At 43.3% G+C, this 15,603-nt stretch overlaps 1 protein-coding gene across 1 annotated transcript; it reads right to left on the reverse strand.

Annotated features, from left to right (window-relative positions):
- Positions 1-1,672: 1,672 nt before the first annotated feature.
- Positions 1,673-8,347, reverse strand: LOC121574267 (ARL14 effector protein-like). Its single transcript, XM_041886887.1, has 5 exons — positions 8,163-8,347; positions 7,684-7,873; positions 7,450-7,593; positions 2,696-2,763; positions 1,673-2,413 (listed from the first exon to the last, which is right to left on the reverse strand). Exons 1-5 carry the CDS (start codon positions 8,231-8,233, stop codon positions 2,185-2,187), a joined length of 702 nt encoding a protein of 233 aa, XP_041742821.1. The 5' UTR covers positions 8,234-8,347; the 3' UTR covers positions 1,673-2,184.
- Positions 8,348-15,603: the final 7,256 nt, after the last annotated feature.

Below are 15,603 nucleotides of genomic sequence, written 5' to 3' on the forward strand. Positions count from 1 at the left end.
TTGTGCAAGTTCTCCCACTTAAAAAGATGAGAGAGGCCTGTAATTTTCATCATAGGTACACGTCAACTATGACAGACAAATTGAGAAAAAAAAATCCAGAAAATCACATTGTAGGATTTTTAATGAATTTATTTGCAAATTATGGTGGAAAATAAGTATTTGGTCACCTACAAACAAGCAAGATTTCTGGCTCTCACAGACCTGTAACTTCTTCTTTAAGAGGCTCCTCTGTCCTCCACTCGTTACCAGTATTAATGGCACCTGTTTGAACTTGTTATCAGTATAAAAGACACCTGTCCACAACCTCAAACAGTCACACTCCAAACTCCACTATGGCCAAGATCAAAGAGCTGTCAAAGGACACCAGAAACAAAATTGTAGACCTGCACTAGGCTGGGAAGACTGAATCTGCAATAGGTAAGCTGCTTGGTTTGAAGAAATCAACTGTGGGAGCAATTATTAGGAAGTGGAAGACATACAAGACCACTGATAATCTCCCTCGATCTGGGGCTCCACGCAAGATCTCACCCTGTGGGGTCAAAATGATCACAAGAACGGTGAGCAAAAATCCCAGAACCACACGGGGGGACCTAGTGAATGACCTGCAGAGAGCTGGGACCAAAGTAACAAAGCCTACCATCAGTAACACACTACGCCGCCAGGGACTAAAATCCTGCAGTGCCAGACGTGTCCCCCTGCTTAAGCCAGTACATGTCCAGGCCCGTCTGAAGTTTGCTAGAGTGCATTTGGATGATCCAGAAGAGGATTGGGAGAATGTCATATGGTCAGATGAAACCAAAATATAACTTTCTGGTAAAAACGCAACTCGTCGTGTTTGGAGGACAAAGAATGCTGAGTTGCATCCAAAGAACACCATACCTACTGTGAAGCATGGGGGTGGAAACATCATGCTTTGGGGCTGTTTTTCTGCAAAGGGACCAGGACGACTGATCCGTGTAAAGGAAAGAATGAATGGGGCCATGTATCGTGAGATTTTGAGTGAAAACCTCCTTCCATCAGCAAGGGCATTGAAGATGAAACGTGGCTGGGTCTTTCAGCATGACAATGATCCCAAACACACCGCCCGGGCAACAAAGGAGTGGCTTCGTAAGAAGCATTTCAAGGTCCTGGAGTGGCCTAGCCAGTCTCCAGATCTTAACCCCATAGAAAATCTTTGGAGGGAGTTGAAAGTCTGTGTTGCCCAGCGACAGCCCCAAAACATCACTGCTCTAGAGGAGATCTGTATGGTGGAATGGGCCAAAATACCAGCAACAGTGTGTGAAAACCTTGTGAAGACTTACAGAAAACGTTTGACCTGTGTCATTGCCAACAAAGGGTATATAACAAAGTATTGAGAAACTTTTGTTATTGACCAAATACTTATTTTCCACCATAATTTGCAAATAAATTCATTAAAAATCCTACAATGTGATTTTCTGGATTTTTTTCCCCTCATTGTATCTGTCATAGTTGACGTGTACCTATGATGAAAATTACAGGCCTCTCATCTTTTTAAGTGGGAGAACTTGCACAGTTGGTGGCTGACTAAATACTTTTTTCCCCCACTGTATGTAGGAAATTGATACAAAACCACACAAACAATACTGAAGAAGCCACCAGTCACATCACAGATAATTATTAACTTTTTGAAGGGCTGACCACAAGGGTTGGATTCTGGATACTCACATATTTTAATATGAATTACGACCAATGTAATTGACAGCTGTGGGCACAAACAATATATATGTAATCACTAATCAAAACAAGTAGAGAATTTCAAAAACCATAATGAGGAAAGGCAGAAAATGAAACATGGAAAATTCTTCAGGCATGCATACTTTCAAAAAAGGTTGAAACAAATCTTCGTCATATACCTCTTTTTCCTTGCAAGAGTTCTTGTAGCGAGGCACTGGTGAAGTGTATGTGCATACACTTTCTTGAATTGATCCTCTCGGTACAGGAACTAAACTAAATACGCAATGTCTATAACACTTGGTTGAAACCATTGTGGGAGTATTATTTCTTATTCATTTACTCAACACATTATCTTGTGATACATAATCAAATCAAGTTCTCTTTTGGCAACTTCAGACCATTTCTTATTCTGTCCCTCTCTCTACAGAAAAAAGAAAAACAATTGATCATCTCAACAAGTCATAGTTCAAGGCCTAAGGGTGGGGGAGACTAGCCAGCATACTTGTTGCGGATGATCTCTCCCCCCTCCACCTCAACCTGCTCGTAGAGCCACTTGCGGTCACAGCGGCACTCCACACCACACCTGCGGGAGCCGCACTCGGGGCAGGGGTAGAAGCAGCCCATACAGTCCACGTCCAGGCAGTCACACATGTCCTTCCCGCAGGAGAGCAGGCGGCCTTTGCTGTCATACACTTTGCTCTTCGCCCCCACAGTCTGTCTGCAAATACACAAAAACAACGGGAACGTATGACAGCCCTGTCCGTTTTCTCTGACCAGCCTCCTGAATGTGACTATCGTCTGCGTCTTGCTTACTTGGTTGTGCATCATTTACGTAATGACACTTTTCTGCTGGTTTACCTTCTCCCTGATACTAATTTTCACTGACTAGACAATTTGAAATGCAATAATGAAAACAAGCAGACGTTGCAGCCTTCGAGGAAGGTAGTGCAGTAGTGCACCCATGCAGTGATGGATTTTGGAAACATGTGTCCACTCTTACCGGTCAGTGTTGGAGGAGACTCCTCCTCGTCCTCCTCCCCCTCCTCGTCTTCTGCCATCACCTCTTCCCTGCAAAAACATAAGAACTTTGAGTGAATGTTGATAGATGAATGTTCACAACATTGGCGCCGGAGAAGATGGCTGCCGTTTTACAGCCCTCTAACCAATTGTACTATTATGTGTGTTTTGTCACGTTATTTGTAATTGATTCTGTACATAATGTTTCTGCCAACGTCTCATATGACCAAAAAGAGCTTCTGGATATCAGGACACCTCATATTGGCCGAAAATGTTTTGTTCAATGAGTTGGACGCGAAGGATATTCTACAGACACCCGACAAGGTCCAAATCCCAGTCATTTGCATGAGAAAGAGACAGAGATATTGTGGACATAGGTCAGGGTGCCTTGTAAGGATCCGACGGCGAGCGAGTAGACTGCCTCTTCCATCAAGCCTATTAGCCAATGTTCAATCATTTGGAAATAAATTGGGACGACCTCAGAGCAAGGTTATCCTACCAACGGGACATTAAAAACTGTAATATCTTATGTTTCACCGAGTCGTGGCTGAACGACGACATGGATAACATACAGCAGGCAGGATATACGCTACATCGGCAGGATAGAGCGGCTGACTCCGGTAAGACAAGGGGTGGCGGTCTGTGTATATTTGTAAACAACAGCTGGTGCATAAAATCTAATACTAAAGGAAGTCTCAAGGTTTTGCTCGCCTAAGGTAGAGTATCTCATAAGCTTAAGACCACACTATTTACCAAGAGAGTTTTCATCTATATTTCTCGTAGCTGTCTATTTACCACCACAAACCGATGCTGGCACTAAGATTGCTTATGGCCTTATACAGCTCATTGAGTGCAAACAGGAAAACGCTCATCAAGAGGCAGTGCTCCTAGTGGCCGAGGACTTTAATGCAGGGAAACTTAAATCCCTTCTACCAGCGTGTTAAATGTGCAACCAGAGAAAAAATATTAAAAATAACCCAAGACCACCTTTACTCCACACACAGAGACACATACAAAGCTCTCCCTCCATTTGGCAAATCTGACCATAACTCTATCCTCCTGATTCCTGCTTATAAGCTAAAACTAAAGCAGGAAGCACCAGTGACTCGGTTAATAGAAAAGTGGTCAGATTACGCAGATGGTAAGCTACAGGACTGTTTTGCTAGCACAGACTGGAATATGTTCCGGGATTCTTCCGATAGCATTGAGGAGTACACCACATCAGTCACTGGCTTTATCAATAAGTGCATCGATGACGTCGTCCCCACAGTGACCGTACGTACATACCCCAACCAGAAGCTATGGATTACAGGCAACATCTGCACTGAGCTAAAGAGTAGAGCTGCCACTTTCAAGGAGCAGGACTCTAACCCGGACGCTTACAGTGCCTTTAAAAAGTATTCATCCCCCTTGGCGGTTTTCCTATTTTGTTGCATTACAACCTGTAATTTAAATTGATTTTTATTTGGATTTCATGTAATGGACATACACAACAAAGTCCAAATTGGTGAAGTGAAAAAAAATAACTTGTTTAAAAAAATTTATTCACCACCTTTGCTATGAAGCCCCTAAATAAGATCTGGTGCAACCAATTACCTTCAGAAGTCACATAATTAGTTAGATTGCACACAGGTGGACTTTAAGTGTCACATGATCTCAGCATATATATATATATATACACACACACACACACATACATACACCTGTTCTGAAAGGCCCCAGAGTCTGCAACACCACTAAGCAAGGGGCACCACCAAGCAAGCGGCACCATGAAGACCAAGGAGCTCTCCAAACAGGTCAGGGACAAAGTTGTGGAGAAGTACAGATCAGGGTTGTTGTTTTTTTTTTTTTAATATCAGAAACTTTGAACATCCCACAGAGCACCATTAAATCCATTTTTTTTTTTTATTGAAAGAATATGGCACCACAACAAACCTGCCAAGAGGGCCGCCCACCAAAACTCACGGACCAGGCAAGGAGGGCATTAATCAGAGAGGCAACAAAGAGACCAAAGATAACCCTGAAGGAGCTGCAAAGCTCCACAGCAGAGATTGGTGTATCTGTCCATAGGACCACTTTAAGCCATACACTCCACAGAGCTGGGCTTTACGGAAGAGTGGCCAGAAAAATGCCATTGCTTAGAGAAAAAAATAAGCAAACACGTTTGGTGTTCGACAAAAGCCATGTGGGAGACTCCCCAAAAATATGGAAGAAGGTACTCTGGTCAGATGAGACTAAAATTGAGCTTTTTGGCCATCAAGGTAAACGCTATGTCTGGCGCAAACCCAACACCTCTCATCACCCCGAGAACACCATCCCCACAGTGAAGCATGGTGGTGGCAGTATCATGCTGTGGGGATGTTTTTCCATCGGCAGGGACTGGGAAACTGGTCAGAATTGAAGGAACGATGGATGGCGCTAAATACAGGGAAATTCTTGAGGGGAAACCGGTTTCAGTCTTCCAGAGATTTGAGACTGGGACGGAGGTTCACCTTCCAGCAGGACAATGACCCTATGCATACTGCTAAGGCAACACTCAAGTGGTTTAAGGGGAAACATTTAAATGTATTGGAATGGCCTGGTCAAAGAACAGACCTAATTCCAATTGAGAATCTGTGATATGACTTAAAGATTGCTGTACACCAGCGGAACCCATCCAACTTTAAGTAGCTGGAGCAGTTTTGCCTTGAAGAACGGGCAAAAATCCCAGTGGCTAGATGCGCCAAACTTAGAGAGACATACCAAGGGACTTGCATCTGTAATTGCTGCAAAAGGTGGCTCTACAAAGTATTGACTTTGGGGGGAGTGAATAGTTACGCACACTCATGTTCTGTTTGTCTTATTTCTTGTTTGTTTCACAATAAAAAATATTTTGCATCTTCAAAGTGGTAGGCATGTTGTGTAAATCAAATGATACAACCCCCCCAAAAAAATCTAATTTAATTCCAGGTTGTAAGGCAACAAAATGGGAAAAATGCCAAGGGGGGTGAATACTTTCGCAAGCCACTGTATAAGAAATCCCACTATGCCCTCCGACGAACCATCAAACAGGCAGAGTCAATACAGGACTAAGATTGAATCGTACTACACCGGCTCCGACGCTTGTCGGATGTGGCAGGGCTTGAAAACTATTAGACTACAAAGGGAAGCACAGCCGCGAGCTGCCTAGTAACACAACCCTACCAAACAAGCTAAATCACTTCTATGCTCGCTTTGAGGCAAGCAACACTGAAGCATGCATGAGAGCATCAGCTGTTCCGGATGACTATGTGATCACACTCTCCATAGCCGATGTGAGTAAAACTTTTAAGCAGGTCAACATTCACAAGGCCGCAGGGCCAGAAGGACTACCAGGACGTGTACTCCGAGCATGCGCTGACCAACTGGCAAGAGTATTCACTGACATTTTCAACATGTCACTGACGGAGTCTGTAATACCAACATGTTTCAAGCAGACCACCATAGTCCCTATGCCCAAGAACACTAAGTTTACCTGCCTAAATGACTACCGACCCGTAGCACTCACATCTGTAGCCATGAAGTGCTTTGAAAGGCTGGTCATGGCTCACATCAACACCATTATCTCAGGAACCCTAGACCCACTCCAATTTGCATACCGCCCCAACAGATCCACAGATGATGCAATCTCTATTGCACTCCACACTGCCCTTTCCCACCTGGACAAGAGGAATACCTACGTGAGAATGCTATTAATTGACTACAGCTCAGCGTTCAATACCATAGTGCCCTCAAAGCTCATCACTAAGCTAAGGACCCTGGGACTAAACACCTCCCTCTGCAACTGGATCCTGGACTTTCTGACGGTCCGCCCCCAGGTGGTAAGGGTAGGTAACAACACATCTGCCACGTTGATCCTCAATACAAGGGCCCCTCAGGGGTGCGTGCTCAGTCCCCTCCTGTACTCCCTGTTCACCCATGACAGCATGGCCAGGCACGACTCCAACACCATCATTAAGTTTGCCGACGACACAACAGTGGTAGGCCTGATCACCGACAATGATGAGACAGCCTACAGGGAGGAGGTCAGAGAACTGGCCGTGTGGTGCCAGGATAACAACCTCTCCCTCAACGTGATCAAGACAAAGGAGAGGATTGTGGCCTACAGGAAAAAAACAAAAAAAAAGAGGACTGAGCACACCCACATTCTCATCGACGGGCTGTAGTGGAACAGGTTGAGAGCTTCAAGTTCCTTGGTGTCCACATCACCAACGAACTATCATGGTCCAAACACACCAAGACAGTCGTGAAGAGGGCACGACAAAGCCTATTCCCCCTCAGGAGACTGAAAAGATTTGGCATGGGTCCTCAGATCCTCAAAAAGTTATACAGCTGCACCATCGAGAGTATCCTGACTGGTTGCATCACTGCCTGGTATGGCAACTGCTCGGCCTCCGACCGCAAGGCACTACAGAGCATAGTGTGTACGGCCCAGTACATCACTGGGGCCAAGCTTCCTGCCATCCAGTTCCTCTATACCAGGCGGTGTCAGGGAAATAAAATATGATTTGATTTGAAAACAGGGGAAGTATGCTCGTGCACATAAAAACAAAAGGCTCTGAAAACAGCACTTAGCAGTGCAAAAACTCACCAGAACTCGCTATACTCTGCAACAGGATTTACACTAACATTAATTTAACCATCTGTGAGAGGGGTGATTAAAAAAAAAAGTTTAAAAGCATGAAATGTTTGAGAGCTGAGAAAACCTTTGTGACACACCTTGCCAGTTTCCCGGGTACTCTGTCGTTTCTCCTTGGCCTTTATCTTCTCCAGCGCCTTAGCCCTCTCCCGGTCTGACGGTGCCCCGAAGCGATTAGCCGTATTTGTGTCCTTGGTCATCATCCCCCTTTTCCGTAATTCAGGCTGCAATGTTTTTAACATACATCTTTTAACATCATATAGTCTAGTTGAATCAAAAAAATAAAGACAGTAGGCTAAGAAACCATACATTACCTTCGATGAATCAGCACCGAAAATAGTGGGCACTGCATCTTCCCTAAGAAACTGTTTGCCATTGTAGTCTCGGAAACAATCTGGGTTAAAATGCTCTGAGCAGAGGCAAGTGTTAGGTGTAGGGATGAAGTTTTTCATCCCCAAACTTTGTACCCATTGGTTGGCAAGTTGAGGCTTACTGATGGGGAACCTGAGAAGAATAGGACAGGAAACACTGCTTAACACAAGCAGGCGCAGCTGCCGCATGCATGCATTCATTCTCTCTCGCGCGCACACACACACATAAACACACACCTAATTTAGCTAGCTTGCTAACTAGACTCAACAACAGCGACTAGCTAGCTAGCTATACATTACCTAGTCGCTGTTGTGTCCTTGGTTATCACCCGCTCTGCTCCTGCTAGCGACAACAACTAACAACATTTGAAGAACGAGTTATCTGACGTTAGCAAGCTAGCTCACGATAGCTTGGTCCTTACCTGTAAAATCTTATTTCTGACCCTTTAATAAACTTGTTGGTGCAGCCGTTTACTGCACAGGTGACAGGCATGATGAACCTCCTCCTGCTTGTATGGTCTGATGCCAATTTATTTAGTAGCAATACAAACTATCCGAAGCACCGCTTCCAGTCCAAATCCTATGTTTCTTCTTCTTCAATTATATAATGGCGGTCCGCAAACAAACGTTAAAGGTGAATGCCGCCACCTACTGTGCTGGAGTCTGTAGTCAATCACGGTTTACAACATTAGCTCCACCTTTCTAAATCCTCTTACCTAACTCAGTACTTCTGAGAAAATAAAAAAGAGCCCTACCAACTTCCAATAGACCCTCCCCATCACCAAAATCCCTTCCAAATCCCACCAACCTCAATTACCCTACACTTCAATCTTTCCCTCTCTTCAACATACTTACAACAATATAACAACACATGCTCCACCGCTTCATTGACCATACACTCCAGACACAAACCATTCACATGCTTTCCAACCAGCTGTAATGAGGAGTTCAATGTACAATGTCCTAGGCGCAATGGAGCAAACACCACCTCTTCCTTCCTAATCTGACCTTTGAATCTTGGTCCACCAACCTTTCTTTGGAGGACATATACTGTAAATGCCAGCCCTTGGGCTCAGAGTCCCATCTCTTCTGCCACACATCTATCAAAATGGCTCTGATCTTACATTTGGCTTCATCTCTAACCAGTGGAACATTAATATCAATTATATCTTGTTTTAAAGCTCTTTTGGATAACTGGTCTACAATTTAATTCCCTTTCACACCCGAATGGGCTGGGACCCAGCAGAATCTCATTACTACAGCCAGTCTCTCAATTCTGCATAATAACCTTAATACCGCCAATTGTAGGTCACTCCTATTAGATTTCCCAGATGATAAACTATTCAATACAGACAGGGAATCTGAACCTACCATAATTCTGACAGGTTGTATGTCCTCCACCCACTGGAGGGCAACTACTATCACCAACAGTTCAACTGAGTATACTGACAGTTCGACTGTTAGTCTTCTACATATCTGCACATCAAATTCAGGAACGTAAACACCTGCTCCTGCGCGCTCACTATCGGGGTCCTTGGATCTGTCTGTGAAAAGCGGTAAAAATGCATGAAAATGTCTACCAATGTAATTGTCAACCAGTTTCACTATATCACTGACTTCTGACCAATCTTTCCTTTTCTCTACCAAGGTTAGATCAACAACAGGATCTGGGAGTAACCATGGAGGAACATTCCCGATCACCACAGAAGGGCCAACCTCCAACTCCCTCAAACCACTCTCATCAGTAAACTTTCCAACCAAAACCACTGCCTTGTCTACTAGTATATCCCCAAAAGTCATCTAGAACAGTAGCAGTGAGATGGTCAACCTCACAGCCTAATCTTGAGCGGTTTGACGGCTGCGTGGTCCCATGGTGTTTATACTTGTGTACTATTGTTTGTACAGATGAACGTGGTACCTTCAGGTGTTTGGAAATTGCTCCCAAGAATGAACCAGACTTGTGGAGGTCTACAATTCTTTTTCTGAGGTCTTGGCTGATTTCTTTGGATTTTCCCATGATGTCAAGCAAAGAGGCACTGAGTTTGAAGGTAGGCCTTGAAATACATCCACAGGTACACCTCCAATTGACTTAAATGATGTCAATTAGCCTATCAGAAGCTTTGAAAGCCATGACATCATTTTCTGGAATTTTCCAAGCTGTTTACAGGCACAGTCAACTTAGTGTATGTCAACTTCTGACCCATTGGAATTGTGATACAGTGAATTATAAGTGAAATAATCTGCCTGTAAACAATTGTTGGAAAAATGACTTGCGCCATGCACAAAGTAAATGTCCTAACCGACTTGCCAAAACTATAGTTTGTTAACAAGACATTTGTGGAGTGGTTGAAAAACAAGTTTTAATGACTCCAACCTAAGTGTATGTAAACTTCTGACTTCAACTGTATATCGCTCATTGAATCATAGACCCAAACATTTGTACTTAAAAACACCACTCCCCATAGGCTGTCCATACAGAAACAACTTATCAGCAACTTTCTTCTTCTTCGAGAACATACAGCAAGATTTCACCAATGACGATTTAAAACCCCAATCAATCGACCATCTTTCAACATCCATTATATCTTGTTGAATAGATTTGGTCACGAGAGATATTCCTTCCCCTCTTCCAAATAGCTCCATCATCAGCATATAGGGAAGCCCCAATACCCCTACCTACATGTTTAATGTTAAACAAAATAGGACTGATAGCACTGCCTTGAAGAATACAATTGTCAACTCCATAGGCATCAGATAAAATGGATCCTATTTTAACTCTAAAAGAGTGATTAAATAAGGCCAAAACCCAGTTATATAATCTCCCACCAATACCAAGTCTTTCTATCTTAATCTGTGACGAGTACTGAGTATACAAAGAGGCAGACGCAATAATTAACAAGTTAAAGGTTTACTTAACAATGAGAACGAGAATAACAAATACAGCGTAAACAACACGACGCTAACAATTACACACAACAATGAATGAACAGTCCAGGGCTATATAGTGGTGGTGATGAGCTAATGAGGTGCAGGTGCGCTGGAGGTGATTAGGGTGCGTTGGGTTTCCATTCTTGTGTTTGCCGAGGTGGTGCGCTCAGACCGGTTGCTCAGTAGACTGGCGAATCAGAGCGCTGGAGGGGAGCAACGGGAGGAGACGTGACATAATCATTAGTCCTGCTCTCCACATAGTGTCATATACCTTTTCAATGTCAAAAAAGACAGTAGCCATTACTTCTTTCATAACCAGAGTTTTTTCAACTTCATTGCTCACCTTTACTAATGAATCCAAAGTAGATCTACCTTTAAGGAATCCACTTTGACATTGACTCAATAAACCTCTATGTTCCAGGAAATATGACAATCTGTTGACTATCATCTTTTCCATCAGTTTACACAAGTTCGAGGTCAGTGCTATTGGTCTATAACTATCAGCACATGAACGGTTCTTACCGGGCTTTACAAAAGGTAATATTACTGCACGTTTCCAACCAGAAGGTATAACCCCCTCACTCCAAATCATATTAAATAATCCCAGGAGAACATGAATGACCTCATCAGGTAGATGCTTAAACATTACATAGAACAACAGATCATGACCTGGGCCTGTATATCCACAGCCTATTAAGGCTGAATGCATCTCATGTATGGTAAAAACAGCATCCAAAGAAGAGTCAACAGTATCCCTTTTCTTATACACATTAACATGAGCATTTAAAAAATCTCACACCTTGCTTATATACTTCATCCAAAGTAACCCCACTATATGCTCTAGCGAATGTCTTCCCCAACTTTATCAGTTACGGACATTTTCTGACCCACAACCAAAACTGGAATTCGAGTGGACTTGCTTCTTCCAGTCATCTTCTATAACAAAGACCATACATACCCCAGCTCAGTACCCCTGCATATTGTAGAGCAAAACGGTCTCCATGCATTTCTCTTGACAGACTTAATGATCCTACGTACTAAAGCTGTCTTCCTTTGGAAATCAAGTAGACTCTCTGGAGTCTCCTACGCAACACTCTTGTAAGCCCTATTTCTTTCTCGAATAGCAGCAGTGCACTCTTCAGGCCACCATCTTCTTCTTCTTCAATGAGGTTTAACGGCAGTTGGCATCCAATACATGTTGCATTACCGCCACCTACTAGACTGGAGTATAACGCCCTTATACTTTGATAAAAAAAAATTCAACATATACCCTAACATCTAATACTACACTCACAAAAAAACAAAAAAACAACAACAACATTATAATAATTATAACTACCATACTCCACTATTTAAATATATGTATTCCTACTTCAGGCCAACAGCCTGAAGGGATGGGACACCACCCCTTAACACACCCTGTAACTCTTCTGATGTCAAGTCTCGCACACCCAAATACCTCTCTGCAGCTGCCACCACAACCTCTATTTTCTGCGACTTACGTTCCATGCCTGCAGTACAGTTGATAACCATTGCTATAAATGCCAAAAATCCAATCTCACTGAAACATACACTACCAGTCAAAAGTTTGGACACACCTACTCATTCAAGGGTTTTTCTTTATTTTTACTATTTTTTACATTGTAGAATAATAGTGAAGACATCAAAACTATGAAATAACACCTATGGAATCATGTAGTAGTCAAAAAAGTGTCAAACAAATCAAAATATATTTTATATTTGAGATCCTTCAAAAAGCCACCCTTTGCCTTGATGACAGCTTTGTACACTCTTGGCATTCTCTCAACCAGCTTCATGAGGTAGTCACCTGGAATGCATTTCAATTAACAGGTGCCTTCTTAAAAGTTAATTTTCTTTATTTCCTTCTTAATTTATTTCCTTCTTAATGCGTTTGAGCCAATCAGTTGTGTTGTGACAAGGTGGGAGGGGTATACCGAAGATAGCCCTATTTGGTAAAAGACCAAGTCCATATTATGGCAAGAACAGCTCAAATAAGCAAGAGAAACGACAGTCCATCATTACTTTAAGACATGAAGGTCAGTCAATACGAAAAATTTCAAGAACTTTTAACGTTTCTTCAAGTGCAGTCGCAAAAAAACATCAAGCGCTATGATGAAACTGGCTCTCATGAGGACCGCCACTGGAATGGAAGAACCAGAGTTACCTCTGCTGCAGAGGACAAGTTCATTATTGCTGCAAAGAAACCACTACTAAAGGACACTAATAAGAAGAAGAGACCTGCTTGAGCCAAGAAACACAAGCAATGGACATTAGACCGGTGGAAATTTATCCTTTGGTCTTGAGTCCAAATTGGAGATTTTTGGTTCCAACTGCCGTGTCTTTGTGAGAGGCGGTGTGGGTGAACGGATGATCTCCGCATGTGTAGTTCCCACCATAAAGCATGGAGGAGGTGGTGTTATGGTATGGGGGTGTTTTGCTGGTGACACTGTCTGTGATTTATTTAGAATTCAAGGCACACTTAACTATCATGGCTACCACAGCATTCTGCAGCGATACGCCATCTCATCTGGTTTGCGATCAGTGGGACTATAATTAGTTTTTCAACAGGACAATGACACCTCCAGGCTGTGTAAGGGCTATTTAACCAAGAAGGAGAGTGATGGAGTGCTGCATCAGATGACCTGGCCTCCACAATCCCCAGACCTCAACCCAATTGAGATGGTTTGGGATGAGTCGGATTGCAGAGTGAAGGAAAAGCATCCAAAAAGTGCTCAGCTTATGTGGAAACTCCTTCAAGACAGTTGGAAAAGCATTCCAGGTGAAGCTGGCTGAGAATGCCAAGAGAGTGTAAAGCTGTCATCAAGGCAAAGGGTGGCTATTTGAAGAATTTCAAATATAAAATATATATTTGTTTAACACTTGTTTGATTACTACATGATTCCATATGTGTTATTTCATAGTTGATGTCTTCACTATTATTCTACAATGTAAAAAATAGTAAAAATAAAGAAAAGCCCTGGAATTAGTATGTAATAATAATAATAATATGCCATTTAGCAGACGCTTTTATCCAAAGCGACTTACAGTCATGCGTGCATACATTTTTGTGTATGGGTGGTCCCGGGGATCGAGCCCACTACCTTGGCGTTACAAGCGCCGTGCTCTACCAGCTGAGCTACAGAGGACCACAATGTGTCCAAACTTTTGACTGGTACTATATTTCACTTGTTGGTTTATCCCTCGGTACTGGTACATCTCTACTACTCACACCATTCCTCTCAGGATCCCTCCCCCTTGACCCATCTTCCTCTACTTTCTTCACTGCCTCAGCATATGGCAACTTCTGCACTACTCTAACCCTGGAAGCCTCAACCTACCTCTCTCACACCAGACATTTCTGATCCCCAGCCCCATGGGCACCCCTACAATTAACACATACCACTACTTTCCCCAATGCTACACATTCCTTTGTCTCATGCCCTTCTGCACACTTCTCCCAACTAGGAACTTCCCTCCTACATACTGCTGCCACATGCCCATAAGCTTGACACCTGTAACAACGTAATGTATTCGGCACAAAAGGTCGTACCGGATAACTTATATCCTAACATCATTTTGTCAGGCAAAGACTCAACATCAGAACTCAAAAGAACAGACTCTTCTGTTTCTCCACTCACGCCACCCTGTCTGCGTCGCATCAAATGACGAGCATCACAAACACCGGGAATCTTCCCCTTCAGTTGGTCAGCTTTCACATTTACCGCTACCCCAGTAACACCTTTCAATGGCACCCTTTTCTTGAGAGCAAAACAATTCACATTTCTTGCCCCCATTAGTTTAACACGGAGCACCTGCTCCCTCTGACCAGCAGAAACAAACAATTATCACTAGACCATTTCTGGTTACCCTCACTGATTTCACAGCACCCCAACTCTGTTTTCACCCACCCTGAAATCACAAATGGATCAGCCAAAAGGCAAGGGTCCACTTTTTCAAAAAACGACTCCTAATGTCACAGACTCATCTTTATCCTGACCCTCTGTGCAAACCTCGGTCTATGAGAACTTCACCACACCTACCACCTCCGATACTTCGCCCTCATTCACTTCCATTTCTCCTCCTGTCTTCAACTCACTCTGTTTACACTTCCTACCATTCTTCTTTAACAAACCATCTCCCTTTTTTCTGACATTTTTAACTGACTCAAGCTCCCCCTCTTCCTCCCTCTCTCTGTGACGAGGTGAAATGAAGGAGTCAGGCGCAGGAGGTAAAATACCGAAGTCCAGAGTTTAATGCGTTCACATATATCAAACACGTCAAAAGGAACAAGCTCAAGGGGAAAACATCCACCTTGGTATAAATACAATGTTGCGTAGCTCAACAGCGCTAACATACTCTCACAATAAACACTCACTTACAAAGACAAGGGGAACAGAGGGAACACTTATACACATACTAATTAGGGGAATGAGCACCAGGTGTGTGTGATTGACAAGACATGACAAGTGGAGTGATGAGAATGAGATCGGCAGTAGCTAGTACTCCGGTGACGACGAACGCCGAAGCCTGCCCGAACAAGGAGGGGCAGCCTCGGTGGACATCGTGACACTCTCTCTTAGACCTCTTCTGCCTCTATTTTCCCCTCCATTCCTCCTCCGTATTCCAAGTATAACTCTCCTTATGGTAGTACTGCACTTCTCCTGACATACATCTAGTTCTTGCCTTGTCTAGGGACGACATTTCTCCTCCGACTCCCCGTACACTTCCAATTTCCCCCACGTCCAATATGATCAATTGTACTGATTTCTTTGTTATGTAGACCCTCAAACACTGAAGTCAGACTTGTTTGTTTTCATGTGACGCGCATCAATCTTCCTTCAGTCCACCAAGGAACCACCTTCCCTTTTACTCCTGTTTGTTTTTCTTCAGACAGGAAGAGGAGAAGCAAGAAGG

The sequence above is a fragment of the Coregonus clupeaformis genome, chromosome 15 (genome assembly GCF_020615455.1).
Source record: "Coregonus clupeaformis isolate EN_2021a chromosome 15, ASM2061545v1, whole genome shotgun sequence".
NCBI lineage: Eukaryota > Metazoa > Chordata > Actinopteri > Salmoniformes > Salmonidae > Coregonus > Coregonus clupeaformis.

Coding starts and splice junctions, on each gene's coding strand:
- LOC121574267 (XM_041886887.1), bottom strand. CDS start 8,233: ATGCCTGTCACCTGTGCAGTAAACGGCTGCACCAACAAGTTTATTAAA. Junction 7,874..8,162: donor TCAGAAATAAGATTTTACAG/GTAAGGACCAAG, acceptor TATTCTTCTCAG/GTTCCCCATCAGTAAGCCTC. Junction 2,764..7,449: donor GTACCCGGGAAACTGGCAAG/GTGTGTCACAAA, acceptor ATGTTTTTGCAG/GGAAGAGGTGATGGCAGAAG.